The sequence below is a fragment of the Temnothorax americanus genome, unplaced genomic scaffold (genome assembly GCF_048541705.1).
Source record: "Temnothorax americanus isolate GAGA-0224 unplaced genomic scaffold, ASM4854170v1 Scaffold106, whole genome shotgun sequence".
Lineage (NCBI taxonomy): Eukaryota > Metazoa > Arthropoda > Insecta > Hymenoptera > Formicidae > Temnothorax > Temnothorax americanus.
The window spans coordinates 40,243-61,673 of record NW_027509238.1 but is presented as its reverse complement, the minus strand read 5'-3'; the positions used below and the strand labels follow the sequence as shown (position 1 = coordinate 61,673).

General features: G+C 41.1%; 4 protein-coding genes and 1 long non-coding RNA gene across 15 annotated transcripts; 3 read left to right on the top strand and 2 right to left on the bottom strand.

Annotated features, from left to right (window-relative positions):
- Positions 1 to 185: 185 nt before the first annotated feature.
- LOC143904130 (uncharacterized) lies at positions 186 to 2,373 on the bottom strand. 6 transcript variants are annotated; one of them, XM_077418500.1, is made up of 3 exons: positions 2,111 to 2,373; positions 1,941 to 2,036; positions 186 to 840 (listed from the first exon to the last, which is right to left on the bottom strand). In XM_077418500.1, exon 3 carries the CDS (start codon positions 824 to 826, stop codon positions 359 to 361), a length of 468 nt encoding a protein of 155 aa, XP_077274626.1. In that variant the 5' UTR covers positions 827 to 840; positions 1,941 to 2,036; positions 2,111 to 2,373; the 3' UTR covers positions 186 to 358. The 6 variants fall into 6 exon arrangements, with proteins under 6 accessions (XP_077274626.1, XP_077274619.1, XP_077274635.1 ...); XM_077418493.1 differs by having other exon boundaries at positions 1,944 to 2,036; XM_077418509.1 differs by having other exon boundaries at positions 186 to 833; positions 1,944 to 2,036.
- A 118-nt stretch (positions 2,374 to 2,491) lies between these two features.
- Slik (Sterile20-like kinase) lies at positions 2,492 to 17,540 on the top strand. Of its 5 annotated transcripts, none has more exons than XR_013258840.1 (13): positions 2,492 to 2,835; positions 4,861 to 5,506; positions 5,588 to 5,752; positions 5,904 to 6,102; positions 6,184 to 6,314; positions 6,399 to 6,722; positions 8,436 to 8,520; positions 8,597 to 8,751; positions 8,844 to 9,370; positions 9,474 to 10,000; positions 10,072 to 12,308; positions 12,850 to 14,393; positions 14,613 to 14,753. XR_013258840.1 is itself a non-coding variant. In XM_077418282.1 (12 exons), the coding sequence occupies exons 2-12, from the start codon at positions 5,348 to 5,350 to the stop codon at positions 14,766 to 14,768; spliced, it is 4,665 nt and encodes a 1,554-aa protein (XP_077274408.1). In that variant the 5' UTR covers positions 2,495 to 2,835; positions 4,861 to 5,347; the 3' UTR covers positions 14,769 to 17,540. The 5 variants fall into 5 exon arrangements, 1 of the variants encoding a protein (XP_077274408.1); XR_013258842.1 differs by lacking the exon at positions 2,492 to 2,835 and adding an exon at positions 3,268 to 3,597; XM_077418282.1 differs by lacking the exon at positions 12,850 to 14,393 and having other exon boundaries at positions 2,495 to 2,835; positions 14,613 to 17,540.
- A 297-nt stretch (positions 17,541 to 17,837) lies between these two features.
- Rpl26 (ribosomal protein L26) lies at positions 17,838 to 19,360 on the top strand. Its single transcript, XM_077418533.1, has 4 exons — positions 17,838 to 17,968; positions 18,266 to 18,444; positions 18,760 to 18,900; positions 19,176 to 19,360. Exons 2-4 carry the CDS (start codon positions 18,277 to 18,279, stop codon positions 19,311 to 19,313), a joined length of 447 nt encoding a protein of 148 aa, XP_077274659.1. The 5' UTR covers positions 17,838 to 17,968; positions 18,266 to 18,276; the 3' UTR covers positions 19,314 to 19,360.
- Positions 19,302 to 21,240, bottom strand: LOC143904121 (protein lifeguard 4-like). Of its 2 annotated transcripts, none has more exons than XM_077418463.1 (6): positions 21,047 to 21,240; positions 20,665 to 20,924; positions 20,370 to 20,478; positions 20,176 to 20,284; positions 19,947 to 20,098; positions 19,302 to 19,870 (listed from the first exon to the last, which is right to left on the bottom strand). In XM_077418463.1, the coding sequence occupies exons 2-6, from the start codon at positions 20,795 to 20,797 to the stop codon at positions 19,621 to 19,623; spliced, it is 753 nt and encodes a 250-aa protein (XP_077274589.1). In that variant the 5' UTR covers positions 20,798 to 20,924; positions 21,047 to 21,240; the 3' UTR covers positions 19,302 to 19,620. The 2 variants fall into 2 exon arrangements, with proteins under 2 accessions (XP_077274589.1, XP_077274580.1); XM_077418454.1 differs by having other exon boundaries at positions 20,665 to 20,807; positions 21,047 to 21,239.
- Positions 19,988 to 20,463, top strand: LOC143904158 (uncharacterized). The gene is made up of 2 exons (XR_013258861.1): positions 19,988 to 20,126; positions 20,331 to 20,463. It is a non-coding gene; the product is annotated as an uncharacterized LOC143904158 (long non-coding RNA).
- Positions 21,241 to 21,431: the final 191 nt, after the last annotated feature.

Here is a 21,431-nt window from a genome sequence, read left to right as displayed (position 1 = left end):
TGAACTGTGCATTCAATTTTAATCATTCTGATTTTAAATCTTGTAGGAAGAATTAAAGTGTCAAATCTAAATTCTCATGAAGCGTTAATTCCCATTCGTCCCATCTGAATGGTATAATGAAGAGACGTAACTCTAAAATTTCTAATAGGAACCTATGTTATCACCTACGTTAAAGAACAAACAACTTTTTCACAATTGTTTTAAAACCATTCCCTGGGAATTCTGTTAAATTCTTTATTGCCTAAATTGTTTTAAAACCATTCCCTGGGAATTCTGCTAAATTCTTTATTGCACAAATAGAAAAAAAAAAAAACTGTGATCTAGAAATATACTTTACTATATAGACACGGCATCTTCATTATCTTTTATATGCGTCCTTCGGTTTGTAATCTCGACCAAAATCTTTGTAATCTTTGTAGACTGGAAAGTTTCCCGGAATATCTGCCTGAGTAGTGGACGAAGTAACAGGAAGATCTCTGGTATCCTCGCTCTTGGGGCGGTTCTCCCGTAAAAGTCTCGCGGCATTCTCCTTCTTGGTCATTGCCAATTGGTAATTGGTTTCTATCTCCTCCCGCGTGGGCGGCTCTTTCCTGCGGTATCTCAACCAGGCCTCCCATTCCCCTGGCCGCTCCTGCTCGAAGTCTTCCTTGTTCACCGGAACGAAGTACCGCGGCGGTCTCTTCCGGGCGGAATAGCGGATCTCCTCCTCGTAGTATTTCGTGCCGTAGTAATCCTCGCCGATCAATTTACGGCGAGCGAAGCGAGGCTTCAGCGAGGATACAAAACTGTTCCAGAGCATCTTCATGACGCCACGTTCCTTAGCCATGTTGCCGCTGTATACTGCAAACGGAGAGAAAAATTATCTTACACACGTGAAATACGCGTTTGACCATTAATTAATAAACTGGTGAGAAGACATTGAAAATCTTAAGCCCATTCTACAATAGCCGTAAAGCATGCATTAAGACGTAAGCAGTAAGCTATTGACTAATGGGATTTTTACAATCCAAGAATGATCGGCTGTAGCACAGTATATACTGTGGCAGTAGTTGGTCAATTTTTACTGCTTATACGTCTTAAAACATACTTTTACGGCTATTGTAGAATGGGCTTTAAGGTAGTTGTATCGCGACAGATTAGTAAAAAATAATGGTCACACTGCAATACGATAATGTATACGGAAAACTCTACTTATTTGTGTAAAATTTTTGACAGAGCTTGTACTGTTTTTACTGTTTTTTCACTCGCGTCAGTAATGTCAGTATACCATCGAGATTAACTCGCGACGCTCGCGTTAGTATGCTATCGAGGTTATTTTGAATAAATAGAAGAAACAGAAGCGGAAATATCTGTTGAACATTATACAAAGGAAGATTAATAAAAAAAAAAAAGTATTAAAGAAAAGACATAAAGCTTTAGCGGCAATGTCTGAAGTACATATATATCTAATCTTCATATGCGCAGTGTTGCAAGATTTTTACAGTACGGAGATTCTCTAACTTCTTAACGACAGTTTCGATATCGTTGCGCAGCTATTATATATAATAAAAAATCTGCGCAACGATACCGAAACTGTCTTTAAGGAGTTAGAGAATCCCCGTACAGGTTAGCTGTCGTATGCGTCCACCGCTAAATTGCGTACTTTGTGTAACAATTGCTTCAAAACTAAATAGATAAGGGTCTTGTACTCTTGTAAGGATATTTTTACAAGTCTCTTTTGTCATCTCTTTGTTTTTCATTAAAATCCTACGAGTAGTTTGATCGCTACAATTACATACGTGATATGTAAAAAGTGCTAAGTTTGATTTCCATTATTTCAACTTTGGTATAGTCAAGCTTTTTCTACTTGCACGTATGTGTAGAGCGTGTTTACATTAATATGCTGTTCAAATATTTTAAAAGATTCCTATGAAAATGGGTTTTGTGACACAAGACACAACTACCTTAAGGACGTTGACAACAGTTTGACAGCTCATAACCTCGAAACAGCGCTCAATCGTAAATGACTTTAGGTACAGCGAATGGCAATGTAACTCCTTTGGAGAAAATAAAATTTAACGTGTAACGTGTCTAATCAACATAAAATCAGTCGCACAAATCACATACATACCGCTCGATAAATGTATAAATAGTCGCGACTCTGGTCGCGACCTTCTTTCAGGTTAGAATCAATCCGTTTTCTCTTCTTCCAAGTTCCAAGATTCTGGTAACTTTGCGAGGCTCAGCAGATCTTTCGTTCGATCAGGTTGGCAGCGTCGTCCCCCACTCGCGCGGCGGACAAGATGGCGGCTTGCTGCCACGTTCGTAGGGCGCGCGGGGCCCCGGGCCCCCAGCCCCCTCGATACGTCACTTCCAGGCGCGGTGGAGCGCGTCTCGTGCAAGTCGTGCACGCATGAGAGGTCCGCGCGCGCTCTCGCGCCCGCGCGTATGTGTTCGCGCGTACGTGCGTGCGTGAAAACGTGGTAGTGAGTTAGCGAGCAGTAGCAGTAGGTTGAAAATGGCCGTGTACGCGCGTAGCTCCGTCGCCGAGATTGCCGATCCCCGCGAGAGATAAGCTCCCGTTGCGCGGCTCGCGACGGGAACGCGATCGCGCGCGCCCGTGTAAATATAGCGTCGTCCGCCGTCGCGCCGTCTGTTTCCCTCGGCCTCGGCCCTCTCCTTCTCTTCTCCCATGAGCGGATCCCGCGGGACGAGACGCGCGGCGTCGACCAGATAGCGGCTACATTCCGGCGGATCTCGGCAGAGCGCCGGGGTGGGGGAGTCGGTCGTCGGTCGTCGTGTCCAGGATTCCGCGGCTCGAGAGTGACCGTCCTGTCAAGCTGTCACCGATCGCAGGTAAGCGACGAGCGACGAGCGTCGAGCGTCGACGAGGAGCATCCTCATTCCTCGTAGATGATAGATTCGTAGGCGACGGACAACCGCCCGTTCGTCCGCCCTGAAGTTACACGCAGACCACGCGCCGTCGTCGCCGTCACGGCGAGGAGATCCCTGTCGCCTGAAGTGAGACGCTTCTCTCTCTCTCTCTCTCTCTCTCTCTTTCTCTTTCTCTCTCTCTCTCTCTTTTTCTCTTTCTCTCTTTCTTTCTCTCTCTTTCCCTTTTTCCGCCTGCATCGGGTGATGGAACGATAGGTGCACCCGCCTGCACTTTCTACGATAGTGCGGAGTGAAGTCATCCGCGCTCTCGTATCTCGGACGCGTGGAGGGCAAGGAGAGGAAGTGCCTCGTAGGTAGGCGATGCGGTGAAGGAGAGAGAGGAAGGCGCAGCCGCGGCAGTCCCGTCCAGCCTCCACGAGACGGACTACGCGACATCCTCGGCCCATCCCGAACCTCCGTCCTCCGTCGTCGACGTCAACGACGACGACCTCGTCCTCGTACCTCTCTCTACCTCTCTCTCTTTCTCTCTCTCTCTCTCTCTCTGTCTGTCTCGCGCGTCAACGGCCGCGCGTAGCCCGATTTCCCGTGCGGGGCGTGTTCGCGCGAGCGAGGAAGAGCTAACCGCTTTCGCGGACAGATGCGTGGACGCGAAGCGGATGCGAGGAGGACTCTCGAGGATCGGCCGCGTCGGCGACGTCACGGACGTGACCTAAGTCACCTAAGGTTACTTGTCAAAATTGTGTCGAGCCGCGTGACCGAGCGTCAACACCTGTTTACGACTCGTGCTCTCTGTCCATCTCTCTCTCTCTCTCTCTCTCTCTCTCTCTTTTCTTTCCCTCTTTCCCTCGTTCTCTCCTTTCTTTCTGGCTCGCCTCCGTTCTTTCGCGATTTCCTACATCGTCCGTTGCGCTTCCGCGATAAATCGCGTCGCCGCGACACATATATACACGGAGGGCGGGCTATCGATCAGGCGGCGACGTGCGAGAAGCGTGACGGATGGATCTGTTCCGCGGCGCTAAAGAGGATTAACGTCTAACGATAAGCGGGGGCGAGGGGAGAACGGCGTTTCGCAGTTCGCGCGCGGCACGGCACGGCAACGGTAATTCCGATTAACGCCTAATCGAATTTGTTCGCCGTCCCGTCCCACCGGACGTTTTGCAAGTCCCGCTGCCCACGCGCGAGATGCGCTTCCGCGAGTAGGGCGGTCGCTTCGCAATCGCATCGCCTTTTCTTTTTGCGCCCGTCGCTTCTTCCTTCTCCTCCCCGGGAAAGGAAACCGTGTGGAAGTGTGTTGGCGCGTCCCGCTTTTACGCTCTCGGAAAATCCGGCCTTTAAAAATGTCCCCCGTCGTGAAAGTTTAAAGGGCCGGAACGCGACGAAGGTCCGAAGGGTGGGCATCGGATTTCCCGACCTGGTGGCCGAGAACTTTCGCAATTGTCCGCAGCGCGTTACTTATCGTTGATCGTTAACTGCGCATCCCTCGCTGATTGTAGATAGCGATTTTTCTTTTTTCAAGCTTATCAATGATATCTCTGAGGTCTCTAACACCTCTTATCTTCTCGCCTTCGTAATTTATTTGTACGTCCGCGTAACGCGTCTGCCGCTAGATTCTCTTTAAAGAGAACCTGGCAGTCCTGGCACACGTAAGAATTGAGATTTGCGGTACTTGATTAATAATTTCTGGTTTCGAAGCCAACTTAAAGATGGATATCTTGTTTAATGGAACGTTCCACTGACTTCGCCCTAGTTTTCTCTGCGTGTAATGAAATTTCTTCATTATCCATTCTTCACTACCGTTCAAATACATTAGAGACAAATACGTATTATTATGTGCATCTCATATCGAGGCTAAAAAAAAGAAAGAAATATTCTCTCTTTGACTCTCGTCGATTCTTCCTTAACAAATCAAGCGTCAAACTGTCAAACAAATTGATAGAATTGCAAATAAAAGGATGATGGTAATAATAAAGTGTCTTTTTCTTCTAGATTTGATTCGGTATTCTCCTGTGTGCGTCTAATTATTGGAGATTGTCAGCGATGGATCGCGCCCTTTTTATCTGTGCTCACGGTGGCTTGAGCGCAACGATAATCAATTGAGAAGCGCGGCTTGGAATTCACAAAAATGTGGGAGTGGTGCGGCACGGTCCCCTGGTATCCAGCAGGGATCTAAAGAAAATAACGCACTAGTGCTTGAAGAACTTATCTTGATATAGTAGATATAAAAATAATGCGGACTATGTGAAGTGATATTGTTTTACGCGTTCCCACATATCGCAGTGCTGAGAAATGGTTACTGAGCTCTTTTGAGCGCCCACTAAAGTTATATTTTACTACAAATTTAATGCGCGGTTGTTAATAGTTACATTTTGTACAGCGAAGAGTGCGTTGTTGAGGGTTCTCCGTGTGTTTAAATTGCAATAAATAGTCCGATTTGAGTGTAACGTGCGGAATATATCGAGATATAGCTACCAAAATGTCGTTCTTATCGAATCTGAAGAAGGCCTTCCACTTCGGTGGTAACGACGCGAAGAAGAAGAAATTGTACAACAACATCAAGATGGACTGTAATCCGGAGGAGTTTTGGGAAATGGTGGGTGAACTGGGAGACGGTGCGTTCGGTAAAGTTTACAAGGTAACGTAGTATTTTGAGAAATCGTAGTCTGGCAAACTTGCTTGTTCTATTAGTGGTTTTTTTAAACGATCGTTACTTTAGGCGCAACATAAGCAGACCAATCAGCTTGCCGCCGCGAAAATGTGTGCGCTGGAGGGAGAGGACGATCTTAGCGATTTTATGATCGAGATAGACATTTTGTCGGAATGCAAGCATCCCAACATCGTTGAATTACACGAAGCTTATTTCATTGATGGGAAACTATGGGTATGCTTTATACTTGTTCTATACTTGGCAAGCGTATCGTAATTATTTATAGCGAAGGCTTTTTTTACAAATATAATAATTATTTTTGTGACGCATATAAGTAATCACTTTGAAAAAAGAAGATTAGAGAAAGAGGAAAATATTTTTGCAGATGTTAATCGAGTATTGTGACGGTGGTGCTGTGGATTCTATAATGGTCGAGTTGGAAAAGGCATTAACAGAATTGCAAATTGCATACGTCTGCCAGCACATGACTAAAGGTCTTACCTTTCTACACAAATCCAAAATCGTACACAGGGATCTGAAGGCGGGAAATGTCTTGCTGACTATGGCAGGGGGTGTTAAGATAGGTAAATATAAAAAAAAATTAGTAACTTTCTTACTATTGTATTAAATGTGACATATATAAAGGGTTTCATCTTTAATTATAGCTGACTTTGGCGTATCCGCAAAGAACAAGCATACTCTGCAAAAGCATGATACGTTTATTGGAACCCCTTACTGGATGGCACCCGAGGTTGTTCTGTGCGAGACATTTAGGGATAATCCTTACGATTTTAAAGTAGGCACATCGTAAATGTAAATGTACTTTCGATCGCTCTGACTTGAAGACGTTATACCGAACACATGAACTTGACCTGTTTAGGTGGACATTTGGTCTCTTGGTATAACTCTTATAGAGTTTGCACAAATGGAACCACCGAACCATGAAATGTCACCGATGCGAGTGCTACTTAAAATACAGAAAGGCGATCCGCCGAAACTGGATCAGCCCGGGAAATGGAGTAAGGAATTTAATGATTTTATTGCTAAAGCACTTATAAAGGATCCGACCTCACGACCCACAGCTGATGATTTGTTAAAACATCCGTTTATAAGCCGAAATTTAGATCCAAAGCCTATCAGGGATTTGTTACTTGAATATAAGGCGGATGTTGTCGAAGAAGAGCTGGTAGATGAGGAAGCAGAGGTAGGTTCTATTTTTCATTCTTTATCCATTTTGTTTTTCATGTACATGTTAATTATGCAGATCATACGCAATATAGAAATAATACGATTAATTATAAATTTATAAGACTGAACGTGTAACGTGTATATATAAATCTTTATACATGCAAAATACATGCAAGTATATCACTTTAATTAAAAGTCTAACACATGCTTTATAAAGAATAAACTTTTTTTAACATAGCGTTTCTCTTACATTAGTTTATAATATAGTTGCATTAATATCGAAACTAAGGTCCATTTAAAGAAAATCCCTCTAGTGCAAGAATTTATATTTTAACGTAATAGCGTGATAGATGCCCATTTTATAATTCAAGTAGTTATGCATAGAGCTTCTGATAATGCAGAATTAACATGTATTGCACATTGTTACATGCTTCCGTTATTATAGAAGGCCAAAAAAGCGAAAAAACACAGAGAACAATATCAGCGAATTGGTAAGCTGCTTCTGTGTGAAGCATACATGTCTTACCCCTATCCATTTGTAAAATGGAAGAAATTATTAGAAAGTTGTTGATCAGATATTGCATCAATTAGAACCCCGACTATTAGTCCTGACAAGTGTCCCTGAGAAATTAGAATGCATTAAGAACACATTGATCATTTATACCAAGTTGTCAATTCTTAAATAACGAAAACCAAGTCATCAGTTCTTAAATACGTAAGACGTGACTGTTCGTATTTATATGTGACTACGCATGACGTGACCATTAAATATTTATATTACAATAGCAATTAAATATTGCATGCGTTTAAAATTAATTTTGTTGCTCTCTTTTATTATAAGGAATGATTTATTGAAAATGTAGGATCAATAGTATATATTAATAGTAGAATATTCTATGTATAAAATATGTTATGATCATGATAAATGTGTTGTGATAATTTTATTACTTTGGCTGTGCATGCGGTTCTCCTGGCCCTCGCCAGCCTCATTATCCCAATGCGCGTCAGGTTAGTAGTTTGCGCCGCTGCATTCTGTGCGCCAAACAGGATTAATTAATCCTGAGCTACATAATATATAAACTTAAAAAATATGCTGTATATGCTACTATACAAAAAATATGTTTTATAAGTAGCTCATATAATATAGTACGAGCTGTTTTCTCGGAAACAAAATTCTTCTTTGACTTTTTGAAGTTTGCTGTAGCTTTCTATGAAATGAATAGTACACTATTAGCAGAAATATTTCATCTAGATACTTTTACGTAATGATAAGAAGAATTAATCTATTAGAAAGAAAAGTAAGATGCCCCCCCCCCTTCAGAGTTTGGATATCTTGTGTTTTCCTTTTCCCCTTCTCCCGCATATTAAAAACGTCAACTTTAAAATCCCAAAAGAAATATTGTTGCTGTCCCTAATAGAGTTTATGAGAAAACAATTTGTAAAATTTACATGGACCACTACATAATTCTATATATTACATATAGCATGAGATAATGTTTTCTTTGTTTTATTTTTTTTCATGATTTCACATTTTTCATATCAAAATGATAAATTGCAAATTTATGATTGTAATCCGCGAATTCTGACATTTTTATCTGTGTATCTGGTTACATGCTACTTAGTATCATGTCATTTGTAATGGAAACCAAATGATTTACAATCGAAAGAGATTTTTATATTTATTTATTTTTTTATGTTTGTGCATTCAATGTATACGTTAATATTTCAGGAGCAGCGCACGTCTCAGCTTCCTCTGGAGCTGGATCAAATCACAGATGACTCCGCTCCTACGCGCCTTGATGCTGATGTTAAGAGTGAGTATTGCAAAATTATGTATTTAATATACATAATATTATAAAATGTATTAATGCTTTTTTCTACTTTTTCCAGTCCCCGAAAAAGAAAATCTCGTGGCATTGCCTGTGAAGAAAGAGGAGAGTCACAAGCGCGAGATCAATCGGGATGGTGAGAAAGAGGACAAGAATAAGAGATTACGTAAGGCTGAGTCCAAAGAGAACATACAACCTCTTGCCGAGAAGAAGCAGGTACTTGATATAATTATCTTATTGATTAACAACTCGTCGATTACGCAGAGAATGAATGTTTGTTAATAGCACGTATGTAATTATTTGCGCAGGCACCTAAGCCACCGAGTGAGACAAATGAGCGCAGATTATCTCGAGATAAAGGGCCGGCACCTCCGCCACCACCGATGCGTCAAGATAGCGAGGAGAAAAAGAAAAAAGACGAAGAAAGAGACAACATTCCGAAAACAGTTGAAAAAGCTGCAAATCTAGCGAATAAACAGAAATCCACAGAAGATAAGCCGCATGTTAATAAGTTATTGCAAAATGAAAAGACGGCGGATCAACAGGTGATAAATGTTAAAGAGCAAAAGAATTTAGAGACTGAAAATCAGACGCAAAATGAATTGGATGGTTCCGAGAAGATGAAAAAAATAGGAAGTGAGGGTAATGGTAAATTATTTGACAATATAAGAAGATTTGAGAGTCAACAGAAGTTAATAAACAATAAATCGAGTTCTGCCTCGAAGAAACAATTGGGGATAAATGAAAAACGCAAGTCGGCACCCGTAAAGCCCGAGATGATCGAGGACCTGTCCAAGATAATATATAAGCAATCTTCTTTTGAAGATAAGAACAGGTGAGGATTTTTCATTAATTTTTTTATTTAGAAGTTAACTTTATAGAAGAAATACTGATCCAAAGAAAACTCTTGTTTATCGCAAAACAATATTTCTATTTAGAACAAAAAATAAGCTATCATCCGTTGATGACGTAACGAATTACGAGCAATCTCGAGAGAAGGAGGTTTACAAGAGTTTGGAAGAAAAGCGAAAAACTGTTGGAGAGAAATTGAACGCCGTATTTGAGAAGCGATTATCCATGGATCCTAAGAAAAGAATAAGCGACGGTACTATGGACACGAAGCACGTATCCGTCGCGTCGACGCTCCTGTCAGAGAAGAATAACGTTAAAGCTAGTTCTACGGAAGATATTAAGACGCAGTTTGGCGTAATAAAGACTGAGAGTTCCGCGAAAAGTCGCAGCGCGGAATCGTCTAGAAATTCTCTGGAAAGCTTCTCGGACGAATTGCGCGCTAAAACAGATAGCATTAAGACGGACTACAATCAGGAGGACGCGACGAGCGATGACAAACAGGGCTCAGAGAAACAAGATCCGGGAATTAACGTATCGGTGATTACGTCGACGCCGATCAGAAGCAGAAGCGGTTCAAGGAGAAGCAGCGGGGATAACATAGTTGTTATTACTGGTAAAAAAAATTAGTGCATTGTCTTAAATAATTGTTGCTTGTTTTTTGCTTTATTACATGTTACGTTACAGGGAAAGCTCAACCCGAGCAAGAAGTACGCTTAAATACATCGACCGTTCATATCACTGCCGACTCGCCGGATATGTCGAACAGTCTGGCGAGCAACATAAGTCAAGTAACCGTCGTGACGACGCATCCGCCCATATTGGTGGACGCGCCCTCGACGACGGCCGCGACGACGACGCCTCTTCCGCGTCGCACCTCGCCGACGTCGGAAGTCGTTATCGTCGCCAACGAGATGAACAAGACTCAGGTGAACGATAATTCTATCGACGACGATGCGTTTCCTAGTCTGGATAGTCTGGAATACACACCGCAGGAACAGCCTATCGTACTTACTGACGTGTCAAAGAGAATCGGCAAGAAATTGGACGAATCGGAGGTGGTTATAGTGAGCCCTATCGTGGACGAGTTGCAGGATACCAGTCACGTCTCGGTGGTTACCGTAGGCGAGGACAAGGAACAAGTAAAGGACTCGTCGATATCCAAGAAGCACAACGTTATTCGTACCGGCTCGTCTCACAGCGATCTGAGCTCAAACGAAAGATTGAGCTTGAGGAGCGACAGCGGGGACGAGAGCGGCAAGGTGATAGTCGCCAGTACGACCATCGAGTCTTCGGATATTGATGACTACGAGAGAAACGCGAAGAAGCTAAATGGATTGATCAAGAACGAGATGCCACATCACGCCGACGATAGGATCGTGAAGACCGTCAAACCGAAAGAAGTCAACGTGAAGAGCTTCGGTAAGGAGAAACGAGTTTCTCCGGACAGCTTCGAGGGTTCCAGATCCCAGAGCGATTCTAGTTCTATAAGATCGCATACACCGAGTAAGAGCATCGATCGTTCCGACGCCGAGTCTATCTCGACGACGATCAGTCAGGATAGTAGGGAATCGAACAAGGAAAACCGTTTGAATCAACCTCAACATACGGAGGTTGACGAGGTCATCTTACGTCGAAAACCCGATTACAATCGTGAGATATCCCGGCCAACCAGGACGAAGGAAGACATACAGATGATGAATCTGAAGAAAAAGACAAGAAAGCGCACGAGAAAGTTTGAGATTGATGGTGTCATGATGACGACAACGACCTCGAAAGTGATATACGGCGATGACGAGAACGGTAAGGTGTACGACGATCAGATATTCAGGAAGCAAGAACTGCGGGAATTAAAGATGCTGCAGAAGATGGAGCAGAAACAATTCCAGGATCTGTCTCAGAAGGCTCAATTCAACAAGGACCAGCAGGAGAAGCGATTCGAGCAAGAGCGACAAATCTTGGAACGGAGTGCCGAGGCGGATTTAGAAGCGCTCGCCCGACAACAGAGACAGCAAATCGAACGCGCCGAGGCGCAGCAGGAGGTCGATCTGCGACTGTCGTCCAAGAAGATCCGTAGCGAGCAAGAGAGGGAACTCAAACAGTTCCGAGAGGGCCTAAAACAAGAATTACGATTGCTCAAACAAGAAATAGACTTGATGCCAAAGGACAAGCGGAAGAGCGCGTTTAAGATACGGAAAGAGAAGCTCGAGGCGGAACACGAAGAGCGGGAGAAGTTCTTTTTGGAGAAGCTCAACGAGAGCCACGAAATGTCGTTGAGACGACTGTCGGACAGCCATCGCGAGAAGATCGCGTTGATGGAGCGGCAGTTCTTGCAGCAGAAGCAGCAATTGATGCGCGGCCGAGAGGCGGCTATCTGGGAGCTGGAGGAACGGCAGATACACGAGCGGCAGCAGTTGCTCAAGAAGCAGCTCAAGGATATCTTCTTCCTGCAGAGACACCAGATGCTCATACGGCACGAGAAGGAGCTGGAACAGATGAAAAGAATGAATCAGAGGAAGGAGGAAGAGTTAATTAAGCGACAAACGGTGGAACGTAGGAATCTACCGAAGAGAATTCGCAACGAGATGAAGGCGCGCGAGATGATGTTCCGAGAATCGATGAGGATCTCGATGTCGTCCGTACTCGCGCCGGATCCCGACGCCGAGCGGGAGAAGCTGAAGAAGTTTCAGGAGAACGAGAAGAAGAGATACAGGGCGGAGCAGCAGAGATTCGAACTGAAGCATTCCAGACAGCTCGAGGAGGTGAGGGCCCAGAGCGACGCTACGATCAAGGAATTGGAGCAGTTGCAGAACGAGAAGCGGAAAATGTTGATGGAGCACGAGACGCTGAAGTTGAAGGAACAGGAGGAGGCCTACGGGAGAGAAATTCGTGAGTGGAAGGCGCAACTTAAGCCACGCAAGCAGGTAATTACACCAGTTTGGTGTAGATAATGTTATCTTAAAATTATCTTATCTTTGTCTTATCGATGTGTTTCTTGGATGCAAAAATTCTTTTAATCTTTGCGGCCTAATAGTACGTACAACTGCCTTTTAATTCTCTATTGGTTTAGCGATGTGCTTTACTTTCAAAATTACGTTTTGATTTTACTCATTTTCTGTAGCAGTGTGAGAATTTAGTTCAATTCGAAGGTCGGCGCAAACCGACGCAGAGAAATTCGCGATCAGCTGGCCGTTACATATGGGATGTAAGACGTAAACTCGATCGTTCGATTTTTGTAACAGAGATGTCCGCTTTTGCATTCAGCTTGCGTCGCTTTGCGCGGAGCTTAACTTGCATGACTAATCATTAATGAAACGAAGTCGCTGTAAATCAAGATGAAAAGTAAATTGACGAGAGCGCAACGGGAAGGAAATACGAATTCACAGTTGAAGTAACTTAGACGCGCCAAGTATTGAACTAGGTCTCGACATAAGTCTGAAATAAGTCTTGATGTACCTGTTATAGAAGATAGAAGCTGATCTGGCGGCTGAAATGGAAGCATTGGAAAAGCGCTACCAAGACTATTTGCCTTCTTCTGGTCTTAGTGGTCTCTCTTTTCCCCCTTTTAACTATTTTGAAACCGACACTTGGAGGAGACCCCCACGCTTACCGCGCTTACCACATTCCACTCCCACTTCCCCGTCTTTCACCATACCCAGGGTGTCACTGAAGATGAGTGGCTCGGATTCGGGTACCTTCGTGTCGAACGGCACGCTCTCACGAAGCTACTCCAAGCCAGACCTAGTGCCGTACTCCCGTAGATAGTATCTAAAAATCATCCTCAACGTTTCGTTCATATCACATTTTATTTGGGGAAGTTTTACATATACACGCGCACGCGATGTCTATTAATCTTTCTCCGTGTCTTCTCGTAATAGAAAGGAACATTAAAGGAATATTCTAAACCGTGTAAATTCGGAGATACAATCGAAGTGTGTGTTGCGATCTTTTTCATTATCGTTCTCTTGCAAACGTTTGTAAGACTTCCCTGCTTACATAGCACACTTTCCTGATCATAAAAAAAAATTAACTATCAATAATCTTCTCTGCTTTACTCACTGGTGCTAACGCTTTAGTGCTAACGCAATAACTTTGGACTTCAACATTTATATCAATTGTTGCATATATGTGTGTTTAAATATGTAGATTGTGTTATATATATTTTTAAGCAATTATTCAAGGAGTTGTTAACATAACTTAGAGACAGATAAGTAACTATGTTTTTCATATAAAATTTATGGGACATGTATGGCAGAAATCGTATCATATAGTACGGTAAATTAATTTATTTTTTTGTGAGTCATGATTCCACATCTATGAAGTATGCACGAATCGGATAAGATCTTCATGCTTCTCGAGGTCTATGTAATATTTAAGTTCTGTTGTGTGAGATATACATAACATAACATATATGTATGTTAGTGTCCCCTGTTTACTCTTGCTTCCACTCAATTACATTTTTATCCGTTTGTTATTGATAAAAAACAAAATCCATCGATAAAGAAAAGTGCGGTAAAGAACTCTATTAATTAACTTGTGTAAAGTTCTAATTAATTTTCTAATACGCAAATACCAAATGGAATTAATGTTATTAAGGAAAAACATCTTTCGAAATAATTTAGCTTTAAAAAAATGATGTAACTTGTGTATATTTTTAAGATTGTGCGTGTTCAAAGTAAAGAGTTTCATCGCTAGTAGTTATCGTCTCGTTCATGTATTTTAATGTAATCGTAAATTATGTTGCTTCATTACGAGAGCTTAATCGGTTAAATATCGAAATAACAGGGTCAGTGTGGTGTTACCATGGGCTATGTATTAGAGTTAACGGAATAACTTATGAAGCGCGGTTTCCTTAAAGGTTCCCATAATTACTGGTTGTTTAATAGCGTATACAGTTTGCATTACAGTCCTCAACTTAAATGCAAATCCCATAAAGAAAAGATCCTAATAGAGCTAGAAAGAGATTCCACAAGTTGGATTTCAAAGCTGTGTACAAAATAGCCACCAAGGTTAGTCTATAATATTGTAAAATATCGTCGGTCCACATTTCAGACGCGTCTACAGTCATTTGTAAATATAAAACACTTTTCCCTTTTTTTCTAGAGTTAAACGCTGTTGCATTGCTAATTTAGTAACGCGATAATTATAATCTACTATAATTATTTTACTTATCTCTCTAAGTATGTGTAAAGAAATGGATTTTCTAACATGTCTTTCTCGCCTTACAGAAACTCGAGGAACAGTTTGCGTTACAATTGGAGGAGCAAGAGGCGATTTACGGGCCTAGTGCGATACCATTGTGCTTGCCGGCCGATCTTCCTGACTTAACACACCATACGACCGAGTCTACGCGTAGCTCGTTGTCTTCCGTAAGCGAGGGCTGAGGACGCTCGAAGATACGAAAGAACTTGTATAATCCGCGTAAGACGTTTCGTGTTCGAAGCATCCTTAGCTGAAATGTACGGGACGATCGCCGGTGTGTCTTCGCAATGCCCATCGTCACCGCTAATTGTACGTGTATATATCGCGATAACTCGTTTTGGAACTGAATATTAATTTTTATCTAGGTGCGGCTGTCGTTTGTACGTAATGAATAATTGAGTCACACCGGAAACAACGGTGATAACATAATTTCGAAATTTTTACACGTCGCATTTGTAACTCTTGGATAACGTTGAGATCAGTGTCGCGGCGTCCTCGGATAAGCTACCATTCGATTATCAAAAATCAAGAGCGCCGATCTCTGGCGACGAAGTACAGAGCTTCCGAACCTGAGGGGGAATATCTCGCGAACTATTATATGCGGAAATTAGTTCACGATTAGAAATATGTTGTCTAAAATATATCTGTACAGATTGTTATGTAATTTATATTCTGCGATAACGATACGCATTGGTAAACTGAAATTAATCCGCCCATGCCTGATCTTGGAATCTTATTGCAATGCGAAAGACACGCACTGATATTCTCGGATCATGAAAAGTGAAAATAAAACGAGCCTTTTTCGCGAGCCATCATAAGCTGCGGTCCACTTGACGCTACAAATGCTTTAAAGCGTTCTTCCTCTCCTTCTTTCTTTATTAAAAGAAAGGAGAAGAGGAATGCTTCGAAGCATTTGTAGCATTAAGTGGACCGCAGCCATACAGAGTATTCCCGAGTTAAACGGTCAAACTGAAATATGAAGGATGTTTAGGATTTTAAAACAAAAAAGAATCCTCTAGAGACTCGTAAATATTTCGTTCAAGAGATATTGACTTCTAAAGTTACAGAACTATTAGGAATAAATAATTTCGAAATAATATAGATTTATCCTCTTTATTGTTTAATAGTAATCAAAATTAAAATAATTAAAATAATTTTGATTATTGTAAAGCATTAAAGAGGATACCTATATCATTTCGAAATTATTCATTCTTAATTGTTCTGTAACTTCAAAAATGAATATCTTTCGAACAAAGCGTTTGCGAGCATATCTTCAAAGACAATTTTTTTTTGTTTTAAGATCTTAAATTTATATTTCAAATTAGTCCGGAACACCCTGTTAATGTGCACGCGAGGCTCGTTTTGAATATATATACTCCGTTAACGCGTCGGTGCAATTAGTAATAACTTTGAGGGAAGATAACTGTTGTACATGTATGTTTATAAAGAGAGTATGTGACGATTTTACGGCTATATACAATTCACACAGGCACGGAATGTATATTTTTTCTATATTTTAAAGAATTATATTGTATACCAATCAATTCAATTCACAATCGAGTGCTGCTCGGGGAGGAGCGTTATAGGAAATTTGCAACGTTTGTTATTACATGTAGTTATACGATGACGATAGCGGCAAATGATGCAGATCACCAGATTTATTTTAAACGATTTCGAGGTATTATATACCTAGAATCGCTGAGTTGTACATGGTAAAAGTTCATGTAATAATAATGGTTAAGCTGTAGTCACCATGTTCGGTTATAATTACGTTATTTATAACAAAAGGATTTATAGTAGCAACGCGAGTATTCTACTTCAGACGAATATTTTAGTAAATCCCTTTGTCATCGGATTACTTTGTTCTTTGGATCGCGCCTTATTTTTTTTTTCTTCGATACGACATTACGTTACATGTGTCTGAAATCGCAAATTACTTAAAATCATACAATTGTGATAACGATTATATTCCGCATATTTAACGATTGCACGATATGCCATTATTTATTTCAACTTACAGTCGCACAATTCTTTGGAACACATGTAAATGCATAATTAAATGCATTCTCTGAAAGTGATAAACTCCATTTTTATGATGAAGCTAAAGGGAGTTTTTTGTGAAATCACCTCGCATCTGACAACGAATACGATGCTGCTACTTACGGATAGGACATGATAATTATACGTGATTATATTATGAGAAACAAAGTAATCTAGTTTTACATTGTACTAAAAATCAAAGGATAACACCAAATATATATACATCGTACGTTTGCATGGCGGCTGTGTAGCCTGATGACGTCCTAGAGAATCTCTCTTACGATACAATGCATACTTAAAACGAGCATGCGTGGCTAATGCAAGCTGTAGATAAAAGAGTACTTGTAAAAAAGAAACCTCTTTTTTTATTGTAATTTAATCTCGCTGCGAAGTTGATTAGTTGTTCGATATATATATATGCGGAATATGTCTTGGATTCATCGAATATCCTTGCAACGAATTCCTTGTAAGTTCATTTTTCTTTCAAATGAAAAGATTAATAGGCCAATGAACTTATTTACGAAAACACGTCGCTGAAAAGAAATGCGACAAAGATGGAGACATCTGCATATATATAATAATTCGGAAAGTTTCGTGTACATAGAATTCTGATAAATTGTTTAAATATTAAGGAACTGTAATCTAGTATAAATATCATGTTACGATGATTCATTGAGAAGCAAATTTCTTTCCTTCTTCAATAAAAAACAACCGTGCCTATCTCTTTTATATCACGACAAGATTAATTCTGTAGAACATTTATATCAATTTCTATGTCACCGTTGAGATTATTAGACGATTTTACAAGCCATTGACACTCCCTTATGTCAGTGATACGAATATGAATGTAAATTATTCATCGTGTTAATTTACTTGTAAGTATTTGTTGAAAATACATGAATTGCGAAAGCGTGCGCCTTTATTGAACGTCATTCAGAGAATTTTCGATAAGAATTGTTCCCAGATTCGACCAGTCTCATTTCAAGCATTAATATTTTTCAGATATAAAAATATATACATTTGTTTAATTTTAAAATGTTAAAGAGAGCTTAATAGTATTTTTCGGTTGTGATTCTAGTGCAGCAAAAATTCTAGAAAAAAAAACGTGAAATTTCTGTCGTTATGTAAATCGAGATGTCTAATAATTGAATGTCCCGCTTTCTCCGAGCTATAATTCTGTCCGTTTTTTCCGGAAATGAGGTAGATACGTGCGCGGTGCGACGGTAGGTGATTGGCTGTCGCGGCGTTCGTTGCGCCGCGTGTTGCGCAAGTAGTCGCATTTCGCCTAGTGCCTAGTACTAGTAATGTTCTTCCGGTTAAAGCCGCCGCGTTGAGCTGTTCGGTGAGTTGAGTGGGATATTAATCGCGCGGAATCTGGCCGAATCGGCGAGAAACGAAGCGATATTTCACACAAATGAGAATTTGCAGAATCGCTATTCACGCCCGTCGGTCTTATTTTCCGCCGTGTGAGAAAAATCGCGTCGACTTCGACACGTTGCATCGTCGTATAACCTGAACCGTCACGTCGCGAGGCATTTGCGTCTCGACGCAGTATATACAGCAACATTGAAATCGATACCGCGAACAAATTTAAGGTCGGTATCACTTATTTCCTATCTACAATTGATTTTCGTTGCAGAGTCTACGAGGATGAAGTACAATCGCCTGGTATCCTCCTCGCGCAGGAAGAACAGAAAGCGGCACTTCACAGCGCCTTCTCACATCAGACGGCGGCTCATGTCCGCGCCGCTGTCCAAGGAGCTGCGACAAAAGTACAATGTGCGGTCGATGCCGATTCGCAAGGACGATGAAGTACAGGTGAGTCGATTGTTTCAAGTTCCAGCTTCTGCGCTTTATACACTGTGTTCATATTAATGTCACTGGGTACTAAGATATCTAAATGTTAATACTGAAACATGCGAGTGCATACATTTTAATTGCAAACGTTACAATATAAATATATGAACACTAAGTATATGAGCACAACACGAGCATAACTTACATGATACATATTAGCGAGAATATAAGCTGCTCCATTTTCACGATAAGAATTTTGGAGAATTTATGCTTCAAAGAAATTCAAAATAGGAGTTAAACCCAAACGGGTGTCTACAATGCATTTTTTTTTTAAAGGTAGTACGTGGCCACTACAAGGGTCAGCAAGTAGGAAAAGTTGTCCAGGTATACAGGAAGAAATTCGTGATATACATTGAGCGAATTCAACGTGAGAAGGCAAATAGTGCTAATGTCTATGTCGGCATCGATCCTTCTAAGGTAAGACTGATGTGGGCGTATTACGATTAATGAACATATTCGGAATCTTGCACCATCTTTATATTCATGATGAACCAACCCAATCCATTCACATAGAATTAGACAAATAGCTTGACTTGGAAACTTTGTGCAGGGTTTTCCTGCACATTTGTCGACGAGTCTTGCTTGATCTAATTGATGCAGAAAGATTGGCTCTGATTTCATATTGTTGCAAGTTTCTTTCAACTTTGCAATTTCCTCGCACTCGAATTTAACTTGCCATATTATTGTTCCAGACGGTTATTGTTAAGTTGAAAATGGATAAAGATCGTAAAAAGATTATCGATAGGCGAAGCAAGGGTAGACTGGCTGCGTTGGGTAAGGACAAGGGCAAATATACAGAAGATGTAACGGCCGCCATGGAAACGTCGTAATTTTGATATATTTTTGCGTTTGTCACAATAAAATATTAAAAACAAAACTGTCAAATTTGTCTATTTTTCATTCACAGACAATTCATTATATCTGATACTAGAAAACGGCACCCTAAATTATATTTCAAGAGCTAAAAACACTTGATAAAAAATACAAGCTTATGTATAGACCTGGATTTCGCGTATATACGTATCGTCGACGATACGACGATCGTCATGGGTAGCGACTATTGCGCGTCCCTAACGGCCCCGAACAGAACCCTTCAAGTCGTGTATAAACACAGTCGCTACCCATGACAAATACTGTTTACTGCCTTGAAATAGCAAGCACTCGTAATATATGAGAGAACAAATTGATTATATCTAGATAGATGTTAATCGTCGCCAAAATATACTCCTCGGGCGAGAGAGTGTGCATTATAAGTTGCGTGTCGAAAACAATGAACAGGCAGAACAACAGTGCACCTCCGATGCTCATGGCCAATTCCAGCGCGGTGCTCTGAACGAAGATCTGCATCACACTTCCAAGCAAAAGGCACCAGAGTCCGATGAACAATCTGTTGAAAGTGAAGAGAAAGACGAACGATTGTAGGACTCTTGAGACACGAGAGAGAGATCGAGAAAGAGACTTACCCAAATCCTAGAAATGAGAAGTCTCGTTTGGTTTGAAAGGTGTAAGCTGTCAAGCTGAGCAAAACTGTCAGTGTTATAAACAGAGCTTCCAGGACAACTGTGGTATCGTACATGGACACCATGACTCCGACGTTATACGCCATCACCAGCGTCTGCAATTTCCAGAGCAAATGGTTACAGGTATCGCGTACAACGGAGTTAACAATAATCATCTATTTCTCGTACTTACAAATGCGCCTAGGAGAATCAAGTTGGCAGGATGATCCCTCCTTTTGATCATCAAAGCGATTAAAATTCCCATTGTTAAGAAAAACACTAAACTCATGCTCCACCCTAGGCTGGACAACAAACAAAATAATTAACGACATTTCTCCCATCTAATAGCGCGAATTAAATATACAAGGAGAGAAGAGGAATACTTACTTATCCTTCACGTATAATTTCACGGTCGAGCTCATGACAAACACTGAGGCCAGCGCGACTGTCATCAGGATCTGGATGGTCAGTAAACCATAAACCTTCCGCAAGAAGCCTAGACAAATTCAATGTTAACGCCTAATTAGAATGAACATTGCGTGGAATTCATATATTACAAGATTACGTTGCAACGTCACGATTTTACAACCATTATTACAAATCTTGATCATCACAATTATGAGTGCATTATAGCAAGCATATGTCAACGTAATTTTAAATTTCTGTAATGTTGCACGATTACCCATTCGTATCTTGATATCTGCATTATGCACATTGTTCCTGTAGGCAAAGTCATCCTCTATCTCATGATCGGGTCTTTCCTTGCCACCCCGTTCAACATCCTCCTCCAGCAACATCAAAGGAACAGCGTCCATTTCTAACTTTCTGAATGAACAATTTAGAAAATAGGATTGACAAGTTGGACGTAAGGAACTGAATGCAAAAACCCCGCAATTGGTCTTCGTGAATCGTGTAAGTCACAGTCGAAAATTAATAATCCACCTATTTACATGTAATTGTTTCGACATAATTTTATTTTATGAAAAACAATTTGGTGGCAAAAAGCAGCCACGTCAGGGCTGATATTATCGGAATATCAGTCGCACATATTAAACGAAACATACCTTGGTTTTTCTGTAGAAGGCCTTTAACGGCTGAATTTACACTGTCAAGTTGAATTTACGTGATGTTTTTAGGTAAAAGTCAATCATCTGACGTCATTGTTGTAGGTACGTAAAATCGATGGGAGATTGTAAACGGTGACAGGCGACAGGTTCCGTGAGGTTTATCACGAGATTCATGAGAGATACGTCGATTTCAGCACCAACTGGAGCAAAAACCGGAAACTCAAGCCGTCAAAGTCCCTAGACCAATCAAATTAGGCCGACTACTACGCCAAAACTAGAGTCCCTATGCCACTGAGGCTATTTTGTAACAAAATGGCGTCTCGCATGAAATTATTATTTAAATAAATATATCAAAAAATGCCATTTTTTTTCTTCTTTATTT

Excerpts from the sequence above, each read along its gene's own strand:
- Rpl26 (XM_077418533.1), top strand. The coding sequence starts at position 18,277 with ATGAAGTACAATCGCCTGGTATCCTCCTCGCGCAGGAAGAACAGAAAG. Across the intron at positions 18,445-18,759 it reads GCAAGGACGATGAAGTACAG|GTAGTACGTGGCCACTACAA; the intron begins GTGAGTCGATTG and ends TTTTTTTTAAAG. Across the intron at positions 18,901-19,175 it reads TCGGCATCGATCCTTCTAAG|ACGGTTATTGTTAAGTTGAA; the intron begins GTAAGACTGATG and ends TTATTGTTCCAG.
- Slik (XM_077418282.1), top strand. The coding sequence starts at position 5,348 with ATGTCGTTCTTATCGAATCTGAAGAAGGCCTTCCACTTCGGTGGTAAC. Across the intron at positions 6,103-6,183 it reads GGCAGGGGGTGTTAAGATAG|CTGACTTTGGCGTATCCGCA; the intron begins GTAAATATAAAA and ends CTTTAATTATAG. Across the intron at positions 6,723-8,435 it reads TGGTAGATGAGGAAGCAGAG|GAGCAGCGCACGTCTCAGCT; the intron begins GTAGGTTCTATT and ends TTAATATTTCAG.
- LOC143904130 (XM_077418500.1), bottom strand. The coding sequence starts at position 826 with ATGGCTAAGGAACGTGGCGTCATGAAGATGCTCTGGAACAGTTTTGTA.
- LOC143904121 (XM_077418463.1), bottom strand. The coding sequence starts at position 20,797 with ATGGACGCTGTTCCTTTGATGTTGCTGGAGGAGGATGTTGAACGGGGT. Across the intron at positions 20,479-20,664 it reads AGATATCAAGATACGAATGG|GCTTCTTGCGGAAGGTTTAT; the intron begins GTAATCGTGCAA and ends GAATTTGTCTAG. Across the intron at positions 19,871-19,946 it reads TTCTCATTTCTAGGATTTGG|ATTGTTCATCGGACTCTGGT; the intron begins GTAAGTCTCTTT and ends CACTTTCAACAG.